The 23,037-nt window shown below is 46.6% G+C and overlaps 1 protein-coding gene across 1 annotated transcript; it reads right to left on the reverse strand.

The window, feature by feature from the left end:
* Positions 1-67: 67 nt before the first annotated feature.
* Positions 68-22,680, reverse strand: LOC131223528 (uncharacterized). The gene is made up of 6 exons (XM_058218966.1): positions 21,922-22,680; positions 21,701-21,820; positions 21,537-21,599; positions 1,100-1,168; positions 904-1,003; positions 68-330 (listed from the first exon to the last, which is right to left on the reverse strand). The coding sequence occupies exons 1-5, from the start codon at positions 22,129-22,131 to the stop codon at positions 959-961; spliced, it is 507 nt and encodes a 168-aa protein (XP_058074949.1). The 5' UTR covers positions 22,132-22,680; the 3' UTR covers positions 68-330; positions 904-958.
* Between the last annotated feature and the right edge of the window lie 357 nt (positions 22,681-23,037).

Genomic DNA, 23,037 nt, shown 5'->3' on the forward strand with positions numbered 1-23,037 from the left:
ACGGGGCATTCGAGCGGTGCACCATTACCAGTTCTACTTATCCTTTCTATGTTTCTCTCTTTATAACTGTACTTGGTTATTAAAAATAAGAAGAAAAAAGGGTGGTTCATGGTCAATGGTACAAACCTCTTCACCAAAAGACCATGGCTCATGGTCAATGGTACATGCTGTCATGTGTGGTGTTGTACATGAGCTTTATTGCATATAATTGTACTCTTAGAGAAAAGCTCTTGAAGCCTTACATACCTTTTCAACAATCTGGTTCACATTTTCTTTTTGTTTTATTCCAACTGCAATGGCCGGTAAGTTATTCGAAGCTTTCGCGTTCCCCTGATTCAAAAATATCAGAAGACATCAATATGAAGTGCCGGAAAAATAACTCGGTAATACTAATGAGGTGATTTACTGCATATGTGCTAATGTGGCACATGTGCATGATCCTGGCTCTTCAGGTACGAGAACTGTTAACATGACTTGGCCCGTGACACATGTTTGTTGCATATAAAGGGTTTGTTACCTTCTTTTCTAACCATCTTCTCATACATTCATGGCCCACCTGATCAATGGAACTGAAATCTGTAATCTAATTAAGATTTTGCCTAATTGGTATACTTTTGGCTGAACGCCCATTCAAGGTGGGGCACACCAGAAGAGCAGTCAAGATTTTGTACATGTGTACTGTATATGCCAATGGAGATTGTTTGTGCAACTGCACGTCATGACTAACTGCTCGAAGAGTCCATTTAACAAGACATTAGCCGACAGTTCTTTCATTTTTCTTGTTTTTATTGCCACCCATAGATGAAAAAAAGCAACACATGCATCTAATAATCCATATCTAACAATGAAGGAAATTCATTTTTGGTTCCATCGCCAATTGAAATTTGCATTTGTTTCACACACCTTTTTCTTTGGGAAACCTCATAATGTCGCATCTCTAAGTTGGAGGTCTCACGGATTATACCTTTGGTAATGAATCAGTCCCATGAGGCCGACATTGGCCCTGAAACAACCGAAGAATACAAAGTATAGTAAACAATACTAACATTTCATTCATGAGAAAATGCAACGAAATTGAGCCCCTACAAAAGTGTTGTACCTTGCATCTATTATCAGATTGAGTAATTGGCAACGGATCAACCTCAATCATCTCCCATTTTGACATTCTCTGCAATGGATCCCAAAACACTTTGAATGTGAGATGTGTTTCCAAGATATTGAAATACCAGGAATATTAATGACTTAAATAAAGGGCAACATCATGTGTGTCATGCCCCAAACTCGGAAACCGGGCTCACAAAATTCTCGATCGCCGAATCCGGCGCCAACAACCTCCGTAGTACCCCATTCTCAGCTCCTAGCGCTCATTCGCCAAGTTCCGATCCTAGGATGCTACGAAGAGGATTTTCAAAGTCAGTTGGATTCATAATAAGCATAACCAAAGGCATAACCCACCCACAAACAATAACTAAAAACTCCATCACATTTTCACTATGATCAAAAACTTTACAAGTACAATGAGCATAAAAGGAAATACAATGATAATGGACACAAAAAGTTTCAAGATGATCTGCTATGCACTCCTACCTCAGCGCGGCTGTGGTCCAACATCACCTGCACGCAACGGTCATGCATAAGCTTGTGGAAAGCTTAGAGGGTGGTGTAAGTGTGCGCCCAAGGTGGTAATACAATTATGCAGTATCAGAATAATACAAAATATGCTGATGAATCCATGAATACCATTAGTCGTGCCAAGGTTATGCGATGTAAGACATGAATGATGTCGGCCATACTAAGGTCATGCGATGCAAGATGCAACTCAAGCATACAAATCCTCATCTGAGCCCACATATTAATACAGTTCAACTTTAGAATATAACCAGGGTCTAGTACACTCCAACCAGATTGTCGCCCCATTGCATGCAATAAGATGAGTGGAAGAGACCTCACTATTCGCCCGCCAATATCGTACTCAGCTCGTCGATAGCGGACCCATTCCTCCAGCTGGTCAAACTCACCCTAGCTTGGCCCCCTCCTCTCAGGCGGGTAAGGCTGCACCCCCTTCCAACCGACCATGACACAGTGGAAAGCGCGACCGTCTGGTAATCGGTACTCGGCGCTCATGTACCCACTCGGTCTAGACGTTGGACCAACCTCTTGGTATCATAAGGGTTTAGGGACTTTCACCCAGGGATATCTATAGCACCCCATGTAGAACAAGATTTTCGGTATCCAACCCTGCCAACCACGATACGCCTGTGGAGGCTACGACCCTGATGTCGCTAGGGCGTACAGTAACCATGTCATGCAATGCAAGATGCATGAATCACGCAATCCAGTCATATAACAAACATGTGTGTACCGCGTGCTCGTGTGGGCAACACCCTTACTAGGGAGTCCATAACAATCTGCCCAATGGCATGTGCTATGATTAATCACTCATCTCATCACAAGCATGCAGATGATGCGTATAGACATGTATCATAATGCTATGTTGTCATATACTCATAATTGAAATAAAAAATCGGAATCGGCAATCGTAAATCGATCATCGAAATCGATAATCAGAAATCGATAATCGGCCCATAAGTAAGGCATGGCTCATATATGAACTGCTGGTCAAACCATAATATAAAGATCAGTCGTCGGCCGTGGTTACATCAAATTTGATAGTACGAATCGTCAGTCTGCGGCGAATGGGGACCACTTATTTGGGTTAACCCACGAAGAGAATGGGCCTAATAATGCCTAAGGGAAGGTCATAATGAGGACATCTAACCGTCATTGCCAATCAATGTGGATGTCAAACCATCATTGCTCCCAAGGCATGACCGCCTAAAAATATCACCACATACATCACGGTGGAATCTTAATCAGATTGGCCGATTTAAATGGGCCGAATCAATTGGGCCAATCAATGGGCCGAATCAAATGGGCCAATCAATGGGCCAAGTTGAATGGGCCGAATCAAATGGACCGACTCAAATGGGTCGAGTCGCATGGGCCGAGTCGAATGGGCCGAATCAAGATGGGTCGTTCATCCAATATTAAGGATCATTATAAAGCACATATATATAAAAGAAATAAAAGAATTATATCCAAAGGATCATCTGGACCATACCACAAATGGCAATGGTGATATTGATACCCACATTTAAAATTTAGAGGGGCCCACCATAGTATTTATTTTTCATCCAATCTGTTTATAAGGTCACAAGGACCTGAACCAATAAAATAAAATAAAAATAAATAAATATCATATTGGTCCAAAACTTCCGTGACGCCAAGAGAGTTTCAATGGTAGACGTTGAATCTCACTGTTTTCTGCAGTGTGGTCCACATGACACTAGATCTGTCTTTTTTTGTCCTAAGCTGTTCACTCCCCAAGTATAAGGTTGTGATGTAGTAATAAACTCGGTGAGACCGAGGTCGAATCCCAAGGGACTGATATCTGTACGTTATCTGAAACTAAGTAGAACGAGAACTAGATTAAGATGAAATTTGAATCGAATGATTTTTGAGGAATAATAGTGAAATATTACTCTAAAACTTAAGGAATTCAGAAGAAGGAAACTGGGAATTCAGAGGATCCTCTTGTAGAGATTAGGGAGATCTTATGCCTGCATCAAGAATCATAAAAATTAAACTAAACTTACTTGATCTAGTTTTCACGAGATGAAAGGTGTATGAATTAGAATGGATTCCATCACCAAACCATGCCCAGGAAACAAAGCAAACAACAGAATTAAACTAATTACCAACCAATCAACATAGCATGAAGGTTAGGAAGGGTACCGTCATCTGACCATGCCCATGAGACGATGGTAAACAACAGGGCTTCTTGATGTCATAAACATCAAAAGGAGGAAGAAATACTCAAAGCCATCGTAGATCTATTGTAATTTCAGTCACAACAAACCATTAAAAAAAACTGAAAGTATTCCTTTTAATTGAACTAAATCAACATCAGTCAGTCTAAACAAGAGGCACAAGCAAAGTCTCTCCCATCAGACTACAAGCTTCACCTCTTAGCCCTAGCTAAGAGGTTTAGCCGACCATGATTGGCTAAATCAAAAATAAATAAAAAGAAGGAGAAAGAAAAAAAAACCCAAATAACTCTACTCCCTCTCTCTGCTCACGTCTAGCCGTCTCCCTGCCAAATTCCCCCTCCTGTTCTCAAGCTCCTTGCCTTTTATAATAATAGAAAGGTCAATGGAAGAAGGTGTTCTCTCGCAGCTTGTCTACAACAGAACCGGACTCCAAAATACGCAGGACTGTGCGTAAATCAACTTACGCTGATTCTTGGTAGGACCCATTCTTGAGGCCGAAGAAGAGATCCACTCCGTCCATTGGCTTCAGGACGAAGAACCATCCAGACTTGCTCGGTTTTGGGTCCAAACCGAGGTGGCCCATGAGATCTTCATTCCGCCGTCCCTCTTGCATTTAAACGGTTAAAAACATATCTCTGCTGTCTCTTGAAATCTCGTCACCTAGGTTAGGATGATGGGGAGCGTGGGCTTCTTATGGACGGTCCAGATCCGACCGATGAAGTACGATGGTGGCTCACAAGATTCTTCCGCACACCCTGTTCTTGCGTAAACAGAGAAAATGGATTTCTTCCGCTGTGCTGCTGGCGGGGCCCATGATTACATTCAGTTAGGAAATTCATACCGTCCATTAAAATCCTGGCGAAAATTCAGTCAGGAATGAGTAGTTTTGGTAGGTTCTTGTGTGGCCCACTGTACTAACTCAACTCGTCGTTTATCTTATGTCTTTTGACGATCCACGTACATACACGTGTATGGGTCCAAAATTCCACCTAGGTGAGGGTATTCCCTACCCCAGAGACACCATGAACGGCTCTGATCATCAAAATATGCTATAGGTGGGACCCACTATCCACAAACGGATGGACAGCGTCCGTCCACTGTCCCTGCGTAAGAAGAAGACGGGTCAGCCCGTCTTTGACCGGGCTGACGGTCTGGTGCACGGCCGATGCATGTACACTATGTACACTCACTGTACATGTAGGGTCTACTGTGATGTTCGTGAGACATCTGCTCCATCCATTTGATGTGTCACTCCATTTAAGGCATTGAGAACAAAATTGAAGCATTTTCAGATACCAGGCGGGTCCCAAATCACTGATTTATGGGCTGATCTGTCCGTTGGGCAACTTTCAGAGGGATCCAATGGCTAAAACTTGATGTGTACGGTTAGTTTTTGGTCCTCGAGCCATGTATAAAGTTTTGAGCCGAACAGATGATGGAAACCCAGTAATCCTGCATTCTGGCTGACTTTTAGGCCGCTTGAGCTTCAGTTTCTCAATTTTCGCGGATCTCTGGCATGTAATTCCATTGATTTTGGTCCCACGGAGTTCGTCCCTTGCCTTTAGTGTCATCAGAGCGTTAAATTCATGCTTTAAGCTTCCTTCTCAGTCCATGCTCGTAAATACACTCTACATCACAAACATGATTAAAGCGAGCCATTAAACGGTATTATGTTCGTAAATCCAAGCAATAACTGGGGTCTAATATGCAATATTTGACCCTCAACATAAGCCTTAAGATTGGCTCACCAAATGGATGGACGGTTGGATGAGCCACATGTAAGACCCGTGTCCTAATCCGTACCATTTCATTAGCTTTCGCGGTCCTTCCGGTCAAATTCCGGCAACCTTCGCACCGTATTCGGTGTTTGCGCACGATCCTAAGCCAGGTCCCGCACACCGACGTCGGCTCGATCCGAAACTTATGTCTTGGTGATCGCGTCGTCGCCGCGGTTCCAACGCCGTGACTTGCGCACCGAACCGATACTCAGGTAAGAAGATGCCGATCAGCGTTTATTCCGAAGAAACACCGCGTGTTGCGGATTTCGAGGAAATCTCTACACAATAAGTCCCATCAATCATCATTAAATGCAACCTTATCTCAAGTACAACAACCCATACCTCTTTCTTCACAAAGTCAATTCTCTCTCTCTTCACCCATCCCTCCTTTACTCACTTTTCAAACAAACCCATGCCCCATTAATTACACCCATCACTCCATCACCTCATATCACTCCCATCCTCTCATTTTCTCTCTCATTTTCTCATATCTCTCCAAGCAACCCCAAACCCCAAACATCCAAGCCTCCTCTCCCTCTCAAGTGTGGTCCACCTTCCATCATCCATCTACACCCTCCCATCTCTCATCCTCACCATCAAGAGTCCATCATCCTCCATCAAAGTTGAAGCTGAGGGGCATTGGAGTCTAAGAGACCAAGAAGAAGGAAGATAAGGTGGGTGTTTTTCCATTAATTTAAATTTTAGGGCCCACTTGTTGGTGGGACCCATTTGGATGTATGTGATTTAATCAAGAGGGCCCATAGTGGCGGGGTTCCTCTATCTCACCGTGTATCTCTCTCCTTATCTCTCTCATTCTTTCTTTGTAATGGTGTGGATCCCACCGATAGGTGTTACATCTCCTCCGTCCATCTATATCAGACGGTGTGGCCCACTCTATTATAGGTGATGATCCGCACCATCCACTGTTTGGATGGGCCCAATACATCTTTATATATATATATATACACATATATGTTATATTTTATATAATACATGTATATAATATATAATATAATATGTATTTATATACATATATAATATAAGGTATATATCATATATATATATATATATATATATATATTTATTTATATTGGTGGGCCACGTCCACGTGGGGCCCACCACAATGAAGTGATTGTGAAGTCATCCAGCGTCCAGGGACGCTGGACGTTTACAACGTAAAGTGCTAATGCTTTAAAAGAAAAGGGAAAGAGAAGAAAGGAGTGGTGGGCCACTCATGCAGGCCCCACCTTGATGTATATGTAAGATCCGAGCCGTCCATGTTGTTCCTCAACTCATTTTAGGCGTTGAGCCGAAAAATGAAGTTGATCCCATTTTCTGGCGGGCCGTACCATAGGAAACAGTATCCCTACCTTTGATTTGCTCCCTGATGCTCCTGTACATCTGAAAAAGGTCAATATTGGACTCTATGGGTTGGTATCAAGCCACAGAGACCAATGGACGGAGTGGATCGTACTAAAGCGGGCCCCACCTAGGAAAAACTGCAGAAAAACTGTTTTTTTTTTTAAAAAAAAAAAAAAGCTGCTGCTACTGCCAGCGCACGTACAGGCGCTGCCTGCGCTGGCCACCCACGGGCGGACGGGCTGGGGGTTCACGGCCCAGCTGTGGGCCCCATCTTGATGTGTCTCGACAATCAACACCGTGCGTTTGATGAGTACCCTCAGTCCACGCGTCCACGTCAAAAATCAGCCTTATGCGGAACGCAGGTGGGCCACACCATCTGAAATCATATGAAGACATGTCTAAACATATAGAAGTACTTGGTGGGGCCTACCTGAGTTTTGGATGTCGTTGAAACTTGGTCTGTACGGTCATTTAGATGGGACCCACACAATGGATGGGCTGGATTGTGAATCACACCTCGGTGGGCCCCAAAACAAAAAAAAAAAATTTAAAACAAAATTTTTTTTTTTTAAACAGCAGCAGCAGCGCTGCTGCTGCTGCAGTGACGGGCGGCCAAGAGGCAGGGACCCACGGCTCCATCCGTGGGCCCCACCATGATGTATATTTTGTATCCACACCGCCCATTTGGTGGGCCACTATTTGACATGGACCCCCCTCAAAAATCAGGCCAATCCAGCGCTCGGGCGGCCCACATCACAAGAAACAGTGTGAATTGAACTCTACCATTGAAACCCTTTCTGGGTCCACAGAAGTTTCAGATCAAGCTGAAAATTTTTGTTCCCCTCCTCCCTTGCCCGTGTGACCTTATGAATAAGTTGGATTCCAAATGAACATTTCAGTGGGCCTTACCCAAGGTCCAAGTGACCTTATGAATAGGTTGGATTTCAAATAAATATTATGGTGGGCCCTAGGCCCATGTGGTGGAGCCATATCGATGTATTTCTGGCCGTTGGGGAGGCCCACCTTGATATATATATATAAGGCCCATGAGGTTAGGCCCATTCGACGTATTGGTGGCCCGATGTCGAGGCCCACTCTGATATATATAAGGGCCATGTTACGAGACCCATTGTGAAGTTTTCAAAGGCCCATGGGTTATGGCCCATTGCAATGTACATAAGGCCCACTAATGCAGCCCACTTGACTTATATAAGGCCCATATGAGATGGCCCATTTGATGTATCTGAGCACTATGGGTCGAGGCCCAATGAGATGTATATTAGTCCATTGCAATGTGTGATTTCCTATGGTTGTGTAATGGTACTTTATGGCGGGCTATGCCTTGGGAACAATGTTGGTTTGACGTCCACATTGTAAGGACAATGTTGGTTAAATGTCCGCATTGTCACACTCCTTAAGGCCACTGATAGGTCCATACTTATACTTTGCAGGCCGTGGCCCATTTCCGTGATACGCAGAGCCCATCCCTATATGCATGTTTAGTATAGATCCATGGTTCATGATCATTCGCATCATATGTATGCCTGACGTGAGGAGTGACCGATCATAGCTATGCCTTTGGCAGACTGTTTATGGGCTCCCTGATAGGCGGAGTTGCCCCATATAAGTGCATGGTACATACAGACTGTTGCATGACTGATAATGTGACTCATGCACTTGCATTTGTGTGATTATAATTACTATATGCCCTAGCGACATCGGGGCCTCACAGACACATCGTGGATGGCGGGATTGGATACCAAAAATTTGATTCCAGCATACGGGCACCATAGATGTCCCGGGTGAAAATCCCTAAACCCGATGGTACGAGGATGACTCCAACGTCGAGACCGAGTGGATATACGAACGCATGAGGGCCGAATACCGGAGGCGCGTCTCCCACCGTGTCGTGGTCGGTTGGAAAGGAGTGTGGCCTTACTCGCCCGAGGGTAGGGGCAATACTAGGCCGAGTTTGACCAGCTCGCGAATGGGTCCGCTATCGACGTGGTAGATAGGCCGATATTGGTCGGCGGATAGTGAGGTTTCTTACGCTCATTTGGGCTGCGGCTAGGAGAGCGACGTGCCATTTGGAGTGTATTGAACCCCGGTGATTATCCGGAATGAGAACTATACTGATACATGTTGAGAATTGGCATGCTTGAGTTGCATCTCGCATCGCATGGCCTGTATGGCCGATAGCATTCATATCTTGCACCGCATAGCCTCAGGGTGATTGCATTCATGTGCTCATCATCATGATTCCGCATCACTCGACCTTGCATTTTGAGCACGCCTATATTGCGCACACACTTACACCACCCTCTAAGCTTTCCATGCTTATGCACGATTGATGCGGCGGTGACGCCAGACGCATCGCCGCACCATAGTCCGGCCATAGTTGGAGCGTGCGAGCTTACGGAGTTTTGTTTCTTTTGTTGCATTGTATTTCCCTTTCCTGCCGTATTGTACTAAAAAGTTTTTGATCATAGTGGATTTTGTGGTGGTGTTCTTGTGGTTATTAGTTGTGGGTTATGCTTTTGTTATGCTCATTATGAATCGTGATGATTTGAAATCCTCCTTGTAGTATCCCAGGATCAACCTGGTGAATGGGTGCCGGATCCGAAAATGGGGTTCTACGGAGGATGTCGGCGATTCCGCGATCGGAAATTTTGTGAGCCCGGTTTCCGAGTTCGGGCGTGACAGGTTTCATCCGAGCATAACTCGGGAATAACCAAGAACAACATTACATGTCCGCTATGGATGATTACGTCCTAAGTTTGGATAGCCTAGCGATCTTTTATTGCACCCTTAACGTGTGTGCCTTCGCGAGCCTTTAAGTTGATAGGCACCTTCGCTCTTTCTGTAGGACATGGCGCGTAGGAGAGTGACCCGATCGACTCCCGCACCACCCCCTGAGACTGCTCCACCAACTGCGGCTCCCGCACTACCACCTACGACACCTGCTCCGCCACCAGATTCCTACTGCCCAGCCCGAGGATGTCGCTCCTCTACCGGAGATTCATACTGCACATCCTGAGATGCTACTCCTCTACCCGAGACCGGTGCGGATCCGACCGTATCCGTGAGTGCTTCTCAGGTGCAGCAGATGCTGCAGGCCCTCCAGGGGCAGAGCAGACACTCGGTTGTTTCACCGGCCCAGGCAGAGCAGGAGCGCGCGAGTGCCCTACTTCGAGAGTTTCGACAGTTTGATCCTCCACGATTCCAGGGCGAGCCAGATCCGACAGCAGCTGAGAGGTGGCGCTCCGATGTGGAGAAGATTTTTGATACCATGTCATGTACGACCGAGCAGCGAGTCCGGTTGGCAGTGTTTCTTTTCCAGGGCGAGGCCGAGCACTGGTGGACCTCGGTTACCCGCGTCGCAGGACCTGACTACGTCTGGACATGGGATGATTTTGTAGACCGATTCGAGGAGCAGTACTTCCCTGACCACATTCGACGCCAGAGGGCACTAGAGTTCGAGACTTTGGTACAGGGGGACATGACCGTGGCTCAGTACGCGGCTCGTTTCGTGGCGCTGTCGAGGTTTGCGCCATATATGATTGATGATGAGGGGCGGAAGGCCCGCCGTTTCGAGAGCGGCTTACGTTACGGTCTTCGAGGCCGTGTGATTGGGCACGAGCTTCCGACCTTTCAGGCTGTAGTGCGGAGGGCTCAGATCTACGAGACGGAGTGGGCCGGCGCGCAGGCCGATAGAGATCAGAGGAGGGGTCAGAAGAGGCAGACCCCTTCCAGCAGCTCCCAGCAGCAGCGACGACCACAGAGGTATAGGAGCCACCCACCTGCTAGAGCACCAGCAGCCCCAGCAGCACCTCCAGCGCAGCCATTTGCAAGGACTTGTTTTGGATGTGGTGGGTCAGGGATCGCCTGTCTGAGTGCCCTCGCCCTCATCTACGGTAGTCGAGATCACAGCTGCCTCACCTACATCCGCCGAGAGCACCACAAGCCTTCCACAGGACCTCGGCCTCCAGCGCCCCATCGGCGGCCACAGCCACCTCGGCCACCGAGCCCCAGAGCAGAGGCAAGAATATAGGCCGCCGCAGGGCAGCACCGGGGACCTCGGAGGGGACAGGCACCTCCCACGCAGACCTAGGGCCGAGTATATGCCGGACCGCAGTCATCCGGAGGAGTTGTCGAGGGTATACTTCCCGTCTCTTCATCCATCGCACGAGTATTATTTGATTCTGGCGCTTCTCACTCATTCATGTCCGAGGGTTTCGGCCGATCGACTGGATTGCCGACAGTCTACTAGTGAGGGATTGATCGTATCGACGCCCTTGGGGAGGACCACGGTATTGGCGTTTCTGTCCATCTTGCCGGTTCTTGTCGATGATATCTTTTTGCCTGCTGACTTGTTTTGCTGCCGATGGCAGATTTCGACGTTATCTTGGGCATGGATTGGCTTGCCGAGTATCACGCTATCTTGGACTGCTCCGCGAGCACATTCTGCCTACCAGGCTTGCCGCAGTTCCAATTCATCGCCGAGCCCAGAGGAGAGCCGTTATCTTGCCCGATGTCCTGCGCAGCCGAGGAGCCTATTGCCTTGTGTATTGATCGGTTGCCGGTTTTGCGACTTTCCCGACGTATTCCAGGAGATTCCGGGATTGCCTCCTCGCCGTCATATCGAGTTCCAAATCGATCTGTGCCCGGTACCGCACCTATCTCGAAGGCCCCGCACCGTATGGCACCGATGGAGTTGCGTGAGCCACAGTGGGACGAGTTGCGTGAGTTGGGATTTATTCGTCCGAGCATTCGCCTTGGGAGCGCCGGTACTCTTCGTTAGGAAGAAGGATGGCTCGTTGAGGCTCGCGTAGATTATCGCGAGCTCAACCGGTCACGATTAAGAACAAGTACCCGCTCCCAAGGATAGACGATTTATTTGATCACCTGGAGGTGCAGTTCTTTTCGAAGATTGACTGCGTTCCTGGTTATCATCGATTCGTGTCCGAGAGGAGGACATCCCGAAGGAGGAGGAGGCGCTATGGTCATTTTGAGTTTCGTGTCATGTCCTTTGGATTGACCAATGCACCCGCGGTCTTCATGCGATTGATGAACGAGGTCTTTCGTCCATATCTCGATCAGTTTGTTGTGGTCTTCATCGACAATATTCCGATATATTCGAGGACCCGTGAGGACCATATGCGGCATCTGGAGATCGCCTTGCACCCTCCGTGCCCACCGGCTATATGCGAAGCTGGAGAAGGTGAGTTCTGGCGGGAGGAGGTGAGATTCCTGGCCACGTGGTGACGAGGGAGGGTGTCGCAGTGGACCCCTCGAAGGTTGAGCAGTGCGTCAGTGGAGCCCACGAACGCGTCCGAGATCCGCAGCTTCCTTGGTTTAGCGGGATATTATCGGCGTTTCATTGAGGGCTTCTCCCGTATTGCGCCGTTGACCAGGTTGACTCGGAAGGGCGCAGAGTTTATTTGGAGTGACGCCCGTGAGCGAGCATTTATGGAGTCAAAGGACCGTCTGACGTCTGCTCTTGTCCTCACTTTCCCTCTGGGTGTGATTGATTCGTGGTATTTAATGATGCTTCGCGTAGTGGATTGGGTGCGGTCCTGTTGCAGCACGGACGGTAGACCTGTAGCATTTTCGTCTCGTCAGCCCAAGGTTCATTAGCTGAACTACCCCACGCACGATTTGGAGCTGGCAGCAGTCGTCTTCGCACTGAAGGTGTGGAGACACTATCTCTATGGGGTTAGGTTCGAGCTCTTCTCTGACCACAAGAGCTTGAAGTATTTATTCTCTCAGTCTGAGCTGAACATGAGACAGAGACGCTGGATGGAGCTTCTGAAGGATTATGATTTTGACCTCCAGTACCACCCAGGCAAGGCGAATGTGGTAGCGGATGCCCTTAGCCGTCAGCCACGAGGCCTAGTGGCGCATATGATGATTCAGGAGTGGAAGATGCTCGAGGATATAGCAGAGTACGACTTTGATTTTGGTCTCAGCCCCTTAAATACGTTATCGAGCCTGCCGATTCAACCCTCTCTTGTCGCAAGGGTGAGGCTCAGCAGACAGATGAGTCGTTGCAGGATTACCGAGCAGATGCGGCATCTGAGAGTCAGACAGATTGGCAGATTGGTGCTGATGGTGGACTTCGCTTTAGAGGCCGATTGTGTGTCCCGGATATTCCTGAGTTGCGCAGAGATCTTATGATCGAGGCACATCGATCGCGGTTTTCCATCCATCCTGGCTCGACGAAGATGTACCGTGATATGAGGAGGCGGTATTGGGCCAGGATGAAGCGCCAGATTGCGTTTGTGGCCGAGTGTGACACTTGCCGGCGTGTCAAGGCCGATCATCGGAGACCCCCTGCAGCCGTTGAGCGTCCCGATGTGGAAGTGGGAGCACGTATCCACAGATTTTATTATGGGTTTGCCAAGGACTCAGCGCGGTCATGACGCTATCTGGGTTGTCGTGGACCGTCTGACGAAGTCGGCGCACTTTCTTGCGATTCGTGCGACTTGGCCCTTGGACCGGCTTGCGAGGTTGTTCAGTGAGGAGAGTGTGAGGCGCACGGCGTACCGGTCTCGATCGTTTGACCGAGAGCCGAGGTTCACGTCTCAGTTTGGGAGCTTTCAGAGAGCTATGGGCACCGATTTGCAGCCAGTTCAGCGTATCATCCGCAGACCGATGGCGGACCGAAAGGGTCAACCGGATCCTTGAGGATATGCTTCGCCTGCGTGATTGACTTCGGTGGTAGGGATGAGCATCTGCGATTGGCCGAGTTCGCATACAATAACAGTATTGGCAACCATTGGCATGGCTCCTTTTGAGGCATTATATGGCGAACCTGCCGATCTCCGAGTTGTTGGACCGAGGTTGGAGAGCGGCGTCTCCTAGGTCCTGAGCTTGTGCAGGAGACATCAGAGGTTATTGATATTATCAGGCAGAGGATGCGCACAGCTCAGAGCCGGCAGAAGAGTGTTGCTGATCGCCGGCGTCGTCCCTTAGAGTTTGATGTAGGGGACCGTGTGTATCTCAAGGTCTCGCCTATGAAGGGCATAGTTAGATTTGGAGCGAAGGGTAAGCTTGCCCCGAGATTCATAGGACCTTTCGAGATCACTGAGCGCATTGGCGCTGTGGCCTATCGGCTTGCCTTACCATCTCAGTTGTCTGGCGTCCACAATGTTTTTCATGTCTCTATGTTGAGGAAGTGTGGGTCAGACATAGTTCCTGTTATTGACTGGCAGCCGTTGGAGGTTCGTGAGGACGCTTCTTACATCGAGCAGCCAGTTCGTATCCTTGATCGGAAGGAGCAGGTCCTCCGAACCAAGGTCATTCCCTTGGTGAAGGTTCAGTGGGGTCACCATTCTGTGGATGAGGCATCTTGGGAGCGCGAGGCTGAGATTCGAGAGCTCTATCCTCATCTCTTTGATGATTGATTGTATGTTGTATGTTATAGGTTGTCTCTGGTATTTATATGGCGATGCCTTGCTTCCTCTTTTATTATGATTTATGTTTTCTTGTGATGATTGTTTAAATTTTGAGGACGAAATTTTTATTTGGAGGGGAGAGCTGTAAGACCCGTGTCCTAATCCGTACCATTTCATTAGCTTTCGCGGTCCTTCCGGTCAAATTCCGGCAACCTTCGCACCGTATTCGGTGTTTGCGCACGATCCTAAGCCAGGTCCCGCACACCGACGTCGGCTCGATCCGAAACTTATGTCTTGGTGATCGTGTCGTCGCCGCGGTTCCAACGCCGTGACTTGCGCACCGAACCGATACTCAGGTAAGAAGATGCCGATCAGCGTTTATTCCGAAGAAACACCGCGCGTTGCGGATTTCGAGGGAATCTCTACACAATAAGTCCCATCAATCATCATTAAATGCAACATTATCTCAAGTACAACAACCCATACCTCTTTCTTCACAAAGTCAATTCTCTCTCTCTTCACCCATCCCTCCTTTACTCACTTTTCAAACAAACCCATGCCCTATTAATTACACCCATCACTCCATCACCTCATATCACTCCCATCCTCTCATTTTCTCTCTCATTTTCTCATATCTCTCCAAGCAACCCCAAGCCCCAAACGTCCAAGCCTCCTCTCCCTCTCAAGTGTGGTCCACCTTCCATCATCCATCTACACCCTCCCATCTCTCATCCTCACCATCAAGAGTCCATCATCCTCCATCAAAGTTGAAGCTGAGGGGCATTGGAGTCTAAGAGACCAAGAAGAAGGAAGATAAGGTGGGTGTTTTTCCATTAATTTAAATTTTAGGGCCCACTTGTTGGTGGGACCCATTTGGATGTATGTGATTTAATCAAGAGGGCCCATAGTGGCGGGGTTCCTCTATCTCACCGTGTATCTCTCTCCTTATCTCTCTCATTCTTTCTTTGTAATGGTGTGGATCCCACCGATAGGTGTTACATCTCCTCCGTCCATCTATATCAGACGGTGTGGCCCACTCTATTATAGGTGATGATCCGCACCATCCACTGTTTGGATGGGCCCAATACATCTTTATATATATATATATATATATATATATATATATATATATACACATATATGTTATATTTTATATAATACATGTATATAATATATAATATAATATGTATTTATATACATATATAATATAAGGTATATATCATATATATATATATATATTTATTTATTTATATTGGTGGGCCACGTCCACGTGGGGCCCACCACAATGAAGTGATTGTGAAGTCATCCAGCGTCCAGGGACGCTGGACGTTTACAACGTAAAGTGCTAATGCTTTAAAAGAAAAGGGAAAGAGAAGAAAGGAGTGGTGGGCCACTCATGCAGGCCCCACCTTGATGTATATGTAAGATCCGAGCCGTCCATGTTGTTCCTCAACTCATTTTAGGCGTTGAGCCGAAAAATGAAGTTGATCCCATTTTCTGGCGGGCCGTACCATAGGAAACAGTATCCCTACCTTTGATTTGCTCCCCGATGCTCCTGTACATCAAAAAGGTCAATATTGGACTCTATGGGTTGGTATCAAGCCACCGAGACCAATGGACGGAGTGGATCGTACAAAGCGGGCCCCACCTAGGAAAACGCAGAAAAACTATTTTTTTTTTTTAAAAAAGGGAAGAAGCAAGAAGAAGGCCATCTGCCACAAGACGAGGCCGTCACCTGCCACCCACGGCGGACGGCCGGGGTTCACGGCCCGTGGCCCCATCTTGATGTGTCTCGACAATCAACACCGTGCGTTTGATGAGTACCCTCATCCACGCGTCCACGTCAAAAATCAGCCTTATGCAACGCAGTGGGCCACACCATCCGAAATCATATGAAGACATGTCTAAACATATAAAAGTACTTGGTGGGGCCTACCCGAGTTTTGGATGTCGTTGAAACTTGGTCAGACGGTCATTTAGATGGGACCCACACAATGGATGGGTGGATTTGTGAAACATGCTCTGGCCCAAAAAAAAAAAAAATTTTAAAAAAAAAAAATTTTAAAAAAGCAGCAGCAGCACGGCGGTGTAGGCAGGGACCCACGGCTCCATCCGTTGGCCCCACCATGATGTATATTTTGTATCCACACCGCCCATTTGGTGGGCCACTATTTGACATGGACCCCCCTCAAAAATCAGGCCAATCCAGCGCTCGGGCGGCCCACATCACAAGAAACAGTGTGAATTGAACTCTACCATTGAAACCCTTTCTGGGTCCACAGAAGTTTCAGATCAAGCTGAAAATTGTTGTTCCCCTCCTCCCTTGCCCGTGTGACCTTATGAATAAGTTGGATTCCAAATGAACATTTCAGTGGGCCTTACCCAAGGTCCAAGTGACCTTATGAATAGGTTGGATTTCAAATAAATATTATGGTGGGCCCTAGGCCCATGTGGTGGAGCCATATCGATGTATTTCTGGCCGTTGGGGAGGCCCACCTTGATATATATATATAAGGCCCATGAGGTTAGGCCCATTCGACGTATTGGTGGCCCGATGTCGAGGCCCACTCTGATATATATAAGGGCCATGTTACGAGACCCATTGTGAAGTTTTCAAAGGCCCATGGGTTATGGCCCATTGCAATGTACATAAGGCCCACTAATGCGGCCCACTTGACTTATATAAGGCCCATATGAGATGGCCCATTTGATGTATCTGAGCACTATGGGTCGAGGCCCAATGAGATGTATATTAGTCCATTGCAATGTGTGATTTCCTATGGTTGTGTAATGGTACTTTATGGCGGGCTATGCCTTGGGAACAATGTTGGTTTGACGTCCACATTGTAAGGACAATGTTGGTTAAATGTCCGCATTGTCACACTCCTTAAGGCCACTGATAGGTCCATACTTATACTCTGCAGGCCGTCTAGGCCCATTTCTGTGATACGCAGAGCCCATCCCTATATGCATGTTTAGTATAGATCCATGGTTCATGATCATTCGCATCATATGTATGCCTGACGTGAGGAGTGACCGATCATAGCATATGCCTTTGGCAGACTGTTTTGGGCTCCCTGATAGGCGGAGTTGCCCCATATAAGTGCATGGTACATACAGACTGTTGCATGACTGATAATGTGACTCATGCACTTGCATTTGTGTGATTATAATTACTATATGCCCTAGCGACATCAGGGCCATAGCCTCCACAGATACATCGTGGATGGCAGGATTGGAGACCGGAAATATTTGATTCTAGCATACGGGCGCCATAGACGTCCCTGGGTGAAAATCCCTAAACCCGATGGTACCAGAGGATGACTCCAACGTCGAGACCGAGTGGATATACGAGCGCATGAGGGCCGAATACCAGGAGGCCGCGTCTCCCACTGTGTCGTGGTCGGTTGGAAAGGAGTGTGGCCTTACTCGCCCGAGGGTAGGGGGCAATACTAGGCTGAGTTTGACCAGCTCGCGAATGGGTCCGCTATCGACGTGCCGGATAGGTATTGAGACTATTGGTCACGCGGATAGTGAGGTTTCTTACGCTCATTTGGGCGGCTAGGAGAGCGACAGTGCCATTTGGAGTGTATTGAACCCCGGTGATTATCCAGAATGAGAACTGTACTGATACATGTTGAGAATTGGCATGCTTGAGTTGCATCTCGCATCGCATGGCGTGTATGGCCGATAGCATTCATATCTTGCACCGCATAGCCTGGACTGATTGCATTCATGTGCTCATCATCATGATTCCGCATCACTCGACCTTGCATTTTGAGCACGTTTATATTGCGCCACACTTTCACCACCCACTAAGCTTTCTATAAGCTTATGCATGATAGATGCATGCAGGTGGCGTTAGGTCGCAGTAGCGTTGAGCTTGGAGCGTGCAGCGGTCTTTTGGAGCTTGATTTTTTTTTATTTTATGTTTTTTTTCCTTTCAGCATTGTACTCAAATGATTATATTAGTGGACATGTGATGATAATGTTGCCTTTGTGATTCGGGTAATCTTGTGGTTATGCTTATTGCGAGTTAAACGTACAAAAAAAAATCCTCCTTGTAGAATCTCAGGATCGGAATCTGGCGTATGAACGCTAGGAGCCGAGAATGGTGTGCTGCTGGCGGGACCCATGCTTAAATTCAGTTGGGAAATCCACACCATCCATTGAAATCCTGGCGAAAATCCAGTCAGGAATGAGTAGTTTTGGTAGGTTCTTGTGTGGCCCATTGTACTAACTCAATTCGCCGTTCATCTTACGTCTTTTGACGATCCACGTGCATACACGTGTATGGGTCCAAAATTCCACCTAGGTGAGGGTATTCCCAACCCTAGAGACACCATGGACAGCTCTGATCATCAAAATATACTATAGGTGGGACCCACTATCCACAAACGGATGGACAGACGATCCATCCGCTGTCCCTACGTAAGAAGAAGACGGGTCAGCCCGACCGGGCTGACCATCCGGCGCACGGCCCGTGCGTGTACACTATGTACACGCACCGTATCCATGTAGGGTCCATCGTGATGTTCGTGAGACATCTCCTCCGCCCATTTGATGTGTCACTCCATTTAAGGCGTTGAGAACAAAATTAAAGCATTTTCAGACCAGGCGGGTCCCAAATCACCGATTTATGGGCTGATCTGTCTTGGGCCACTTCTAGAGGAATCCAATGGCTAAAACTTGGCGTGTACGGTTAGTTTATGGTCCTCGAGTCATGTATAAAGTTTTGAGCCGAAACAGATGATGGAAACCCGGTGATCTTGCATTCTGGCTGACGGTCTTCTTGAGCTTGATTTTCAATTTTCATGGATCCTTGGCGTATAATTCCGTTGATCTTGGTCCCCTGAGTCCGTCCCTTGCCTTTAGTGTCATCAGTGTTAAATCCATGCTTTAAGCTTCCTTTTCACCCATGCTCGTAAATACACTCTGCATCACAAACATAATTAAAGCAGGCATTAAACAAGATCATGTTCGTAAATCCAAGCAATAACTAGGGTCTAATATGCAATATTTGACTCTCAACATAAGCCTTAAGATTGGCTCACCAAATGGATGGACGGTTGGATGAGCCACATCCATCAGGGTGGGGTCCACGAACGTGGCCCACCGTAACACGAGCTCGCCAAATGGGTAAACGGTTTGGATGACATATATACGTCATGAAAGGGCCCACTGTCCAGCCATCTGGATGGTGGGATACAAAACCTACATTTATGGTAGGGTCCAACCCACCTGCTGACGCCAGCAGCAGCTGCAAAACAGGTGCACGGCGTGGATGAAATCCACAACATGGTGGGACCAGTCCAAAGGGACGGACGGTGTGGATTAAGGCCCATACATCACGTGGACTCCACCCATCTAGATTACTAGACGGCGTAGGTATAAACATATACCAGTGGTGGGTCCCACACACGTGGCCCATCTTACACATATATATGTATATAATATAATATAATATAATATAATATAATATGATATAATGAGATACACCTTACATATATATATATTATAATATTATATAATATATCATATTATAATATAATATAATATAATATACATAAATCATAAAGAGTCACCGTCCAGACCCTGAATGTTCTGGACGGTGTAGATCCATGCATACTCACATGGCGGGTCCTCACGTGGGGTGGGTCCCACTTGGACTCACGCTTGATGGTGTGGTCCGAATAGATGGAGGGATGATGTGGATGGGTCTCATGGACCCCACCGTCTGTACACACTTCACTGTTAGTGCACCCACCCACTGTCAGTCCACACCCATGTCAGTACACATACTCCATGTTAGCCACCTCCACAGGGATCAATACCAAGACCTCCAGTGTTGAAACGAGGCATCTTTCACTTGGCCTACCACGTGAGCTATGGAGCTGGGTGGGTCCCAGCGTTGAAACGAGGTATCTTTCACTCAGCCTACCACGTGAGCTATGGAGCTAGGCCCACGTCAGATCACACTTCACTGGCAACCACACCCCACTGCTAGCCACATCAAGGTGGGCACCCTATGGACAGTTGGGATGGCATATAAACATCATGATGTGTCCCACATGGATGGGATCCACCGGTAGATGGCATGGATATATACACACATTATAGGTGGGCCATAATCATAGAAAGAGATAGAGAGAGAGAGAGAGAGAGATCAGCGAAGATGGAGGGGCCCTGCCACTATGAGCCCCTCTTTGATACAAAGCCTACATCAAGGTGGGTTCCACCATAAGTGGACCCTTACATCACAAAAAGATAAAGAAATGGAGATCTAAGATCACCCACGTCTTCTTCTTGCTCCCTTGGCTTCCTTTGCTCCATTGCTTTGATCCTAATGGAGGAGATGGGGTTTGGATGGTTGAGATGGGAGATAGGGGGGTAGGAAGTGGGTCACACACAAAGTTCTCTCATGGAGGTTTGGGAAAGCTTGGACGTTGAAAATTTTCTTGCTTGGGAGAGTGAGTTTGAAAAACGAGAGAGAGAGAGAGAGAGAGAGAGAGAGAGAGAGGGTTGTAAAGAAAGAGAGAGATGGGTGATGGAGTGATGGATGTGGTGAGTGATGGTTATGTAAGGAACTTTTTACTTTGGGGTTGTTTGGTGTAAGAAAAGTATGGGCTTGTGTAAGAACTTTTTGACTTTGGGGTTGCTTGTGAATGGGTGAAAGGCGATGTGTACTTGACATGTACTTGACATGATGGGATTGATTGATCTGACAAGTCGTAGGGATTCTCTTGGGTTTTTCAACGCGCTGCGTTTTTCTCGAACTGAACGCGGGCCCACATCTCCTAGCCTGGGTATCGGATCTGCGCGTGAGTCGTGGCATCAGAACCGTGGCGACGGCGCGGTCGCTAGGGTACAAGTCTTGGGTTGAGTTGACTCGGGTTGATGACATGTAACTCGAGGTCGTACGCAAATGTCGGATAAAGGTCGAAGGTTGCCGAAATTCGACCAGGAAGATCACGGAAGCCTATGGAATGGTACGGACTAAGACACGGGGCTTAAAATGTGGCCCAAGACAAACAACCTAATCCACCATCTATGCATTTCATAGTGAGATGACAGAATTTTAGAAACCAAAATCTCACCAAAGAATGATCCAGCATCAAATCAGAATCGGCCGACCAAAATTTAATGAGCAAAGCTTCTAACATACCAACCTCTCTAAGAATTGCAAAATGCACTTCATGTATAGCCAGTGCTAGCATGATCAAGTCAGCATCCTGAAATGACAAATGCAGAAAGTCATGTCAAGAAGCTAAGAAAATCAACATAAAAGCTTGCAGACAACTAGATATCTGAGACAAATGGTGGAGACATTTACCAACCCATACAAGCAATGTTGTGTATTCGGGTCAAACCCTAGTAGATTTCTTTGCAAGCGAATGTATGACATTATCTTGTGCTCCCCCTCACCCGGCACATTGGCATCAGAAAGAATAACCTTTGAAATTCTCATGCAGTCAGAGTTGCATAAAGATTCCAGAGCCAAAGAAGAAATAGGAGAGAATAAATCAATGGTAACAGATAGATTTTTGTGTGTACCTTGATGCCACGCCACCCTAGATCCATGTTCAATCTCAGGTGTATGTAATAATGAAGAGCTGATGATGGCATGCATACAAGTGGTAATAGAATCAAGCTAGGAAAACTAAATGTACAAATAGATGAACAGATCCAGAAACATACATGCTTCAACAACAAAATATAGATATAAATAAAAATAAAAACTTGAATCAACATGACCAAAAACATAAATCAAGACAAATCTGGGGAAAGCAAGATTCGAATTACTACAATCATAAGTAGCCATAGCATTACCCATTTGAAAAGTCAAACAGAAGTAATCAAACACTGCTGGTAAAGTTAAAGAAAATGCAAATGATGTATCAAATGGAGGCGGAGATTAAGAAAAAATTACTTACAACAAGAACTAACAGCGAACTAATGAAGAAAAGAACATATCCAGTTAAATTGCACTGCATGGTATGAATCTTCGCCTCATTGTATGCTAGTATCGCAAGTGTTCCAAGAGCAAATGGTTGATACACGAGTAAGTACTCTAGTAGGGTGATACTTCTATGAAAGTATACAAACACCAGGCATCATCAAATTCACTGTACAAATCCTTCACTATCCATCCTAAAGTACAATTTGTATTGGGTCCCTACTCATGCCTCAGTGGTAGACGTGAGCTTCAACACCGAGAGGTTCGAGTGCCCATGTGGTGTGTGTGGGTGTAAAAAAAAAAAGAGTAAAATTTGTATTAATATGGCTGCACTGATGAAAATGGTCACCCCTCAAATCAAGATACCATTTAAAATGATGGAAAGAAGCAAAAAGAAAAATCTGTCATGCAAAATAAGGGTATCATAAGCATATAGAAGGAATGTTACCATGCTATAAGCAAGTAAAAGGAGTTATTTGCACTACGACATCTTATTGATTCATGTATCATTTAGCCAAAAGGGATTACAAGTTACAACTATAAACTAACTAATCACAATAATAATTTAAGACAAAAAAAATGTAATATACAAGCTCATTAAGGTTTGCAAGGAACATTTTAGGCAACAGAAGGCAATGGAACAATATACACAATTTATCTTCATACTGAGAACAGAAATACAATGCTAAGTAAACAAACATTTCTAACAAACA

This window comes from Magnolia sinica, chromosome 13 (assembly GCF_029962835.1).
Source record: "Magnolia sinica isolate HGM2019 chromosome 13, MsV1, whole genome shotgun sequence".
Classification (NCBI taxonomy): domain Eukaryota; kingdom Viridiplantae; phylum Streptophyta; class Magnoliopsida; order Magnoliales; family Magnoliaceae; genus Magnolia; species Magnolia sinica.

Bases quoted from the DNA above. Each gene is read 5' to 3' on its own strand.
- LOC131223528 (XM_058218966.1), bottom strand. From the start codon at position 22,131: ATGTTTTTGGTCATGTTGATTCAAGTTTTTATTTTTATTTATATCTAT. The intron at 21,821-21,921 runs GTACACACAAAA...AGAATTTCAAAG, and splicing joins TAGGGTGGCGTGGCATCAAG to GTTATTCTTTCTGATGCCAA. The intron at 1,169-21,536 runs GTTGGTATGTTA...GATCCATTGCAG, and splicing joins ATTTTGCAATTCTTAGAGAG to AGAATGTCAAAATGGGAGAT.